This window comes from Mandrillus leucophaeus, unplaced genomic scaffold (assembly GCF_000951045.1).
Source record: "Mandrillus leucophaeus isolate KB7577 unplaced genomic scaffold, Mleu.le_1.0 Scaffold212, whole genome shotgun sequence".
In the NCBI taxonomy this organism is placed as follows: Eukaryota; Metazoa; Chordata; class Mammalia; order Primates; family Cercopithecidae; genus Mandrillus; species Mandrillus leucophaeus.
In genome coordinates this window covers 228588-229917 of record NW_012102166.1, presented here as the reverse complement: position 1 = coordinate 229917, position 1330 = coordinate 228588, and the positions used below count along the sequence as shown (strand labels likewise).

Genomic DNA, 1330 nt, shown 5'->3' with positions numbered 1-1330 from the left:
TCACTGCTCCCCTCACTGCTCCCCTCACTGCTCCCCTCCAATGCCTGAGATGGTTTCCTGGCTTTTCCTTCTCCACAGAGAATTCCCAGCCCTGTCCTCTGACCCTTCAAGTCCTTCCTGCTCTAGATCAGCCTTTTTTTTTTTCTAGAGGAGTCTCCCTCTGTCGCCCAGGCTGGAGTGCAATGGCACGATCTTGGCTCACTGCAACCTCCACCTCCTGGGTTCAAGAGATTCTTCTGCCTCAGCCTCCCATGTCGATGGGATTACAGGCGCCTGCCACCATGCCTGGCTACTTTTTGCATTTTTAGTACAAATGGGGTTTCACCACATTGGCCAGGCTGGTCTCGAGCTCCGGACCTCAAGTGATCCTCCAGCCGCCACCTCTCGAAGTGCTGGGATTACAGACTTGAGCCGCCGCGCCCAGGCTAGATCAGCCATTTTCAGCCCGTTTTCTGCTGTGACAAACAGCACAAGTGCTGATCAACGGGGGCAAGTATAACTCCGGCCATCTCCCTCTCCCTCAAGAGCCAGGAAGGTCCACATAGATCTCAGAGTCTAGGGACTGCCCCTCAGAAGGGGTCTGACTTCAGACCTGAGGCCTGGGGGCGGGTAGGTGGTGACGGGAAAACCCAGCGCCCAGCACCATCTTCCCCACCCTTGAGGTGTCCTTTGTAGCTGGAGGTGGCTGCAGACAGGGTAACCTGGCTCAAGTGTTAGACCCCCCTCTGTAGAGACTCAGGTTCATCCACCCAGTATTTCTAGCAAGGAGAGTCACCCAGACTCGTTTTGTTTTGTTTTGTTTTGTTTTGTTTTTGAGAAGGAGTCCTGCTCTGTCACCCAGGCAGTAGCACGATCTCGGCTCACTGCAACCTCTGCCTCCTGGGTTCAAGCAGTTCTCCTGCCTCAGCCTCCTGAGTAGCTGGGATTACAGACGCACGCCACCACACTCAGCTAATTTTTGTACGTTTAGTAGACCCAGGGTTTCGCCAGGTTGGCTGGTCTCAAACTCCTGACCTCAACTGATCTGCCCACTTTGACCTCCCAAAGTGCTGGGATTACAGGGATGAGCCACCGCACCCAGCCTAGCCCAGCTTTGAATCTGGACTTTGCTACCTATCTGCTGTGTGACCTTGGGCAAGTTGCTTTATCTACAGATAGAAGCCACATGTCTCCACAGGAGGCCTTCCTCACCTTGACATTGTAAATTAGCAGCTAATTGACACTACAGGACAAGAGGAGACTAGAAATTGTCCTCCCTCACCCGCCCCCACTGAGACAAATGCACGTCTGGCTGCTTCCCCATGCATCTGTTTTTTTTTTTTTTTTTTTT

At 53.2% G+C, this 1330-nt stretch overlaps 1 protein-coding gene across 5 annotated transcripts in view; it reads left to right on the top strand.

The window, feature by feature from the left end:
- TRPV3 (transient receptor potential cation channel, subfamily V, member 3) overlaps positions 1-1330 on the top strand; it is a 75083-nt gene that overhangs the window by 15209 nt on the left and 58544 nt on the right. For 3 of the 5 annotated variants that reach the window (XM_011980401.1, XM_011980400.1, XM_011980399.1), the window contains exon 3: positions 971-1134. The exons of the other annotated variants lie outside the window; for them this stretch is intronic. In XM_011980401.1, coding sequence (XP_011835791.1) covers positions 1064-1134 — 71 coding nt within the window. In that variant the 5' untranslated portion in view covers positions 971-1063. The remainder of the gene's footprint in view (positions 1-970; positions 1135-1330) is intronic. 5 annotated transcript variants of the gene reach the window in all.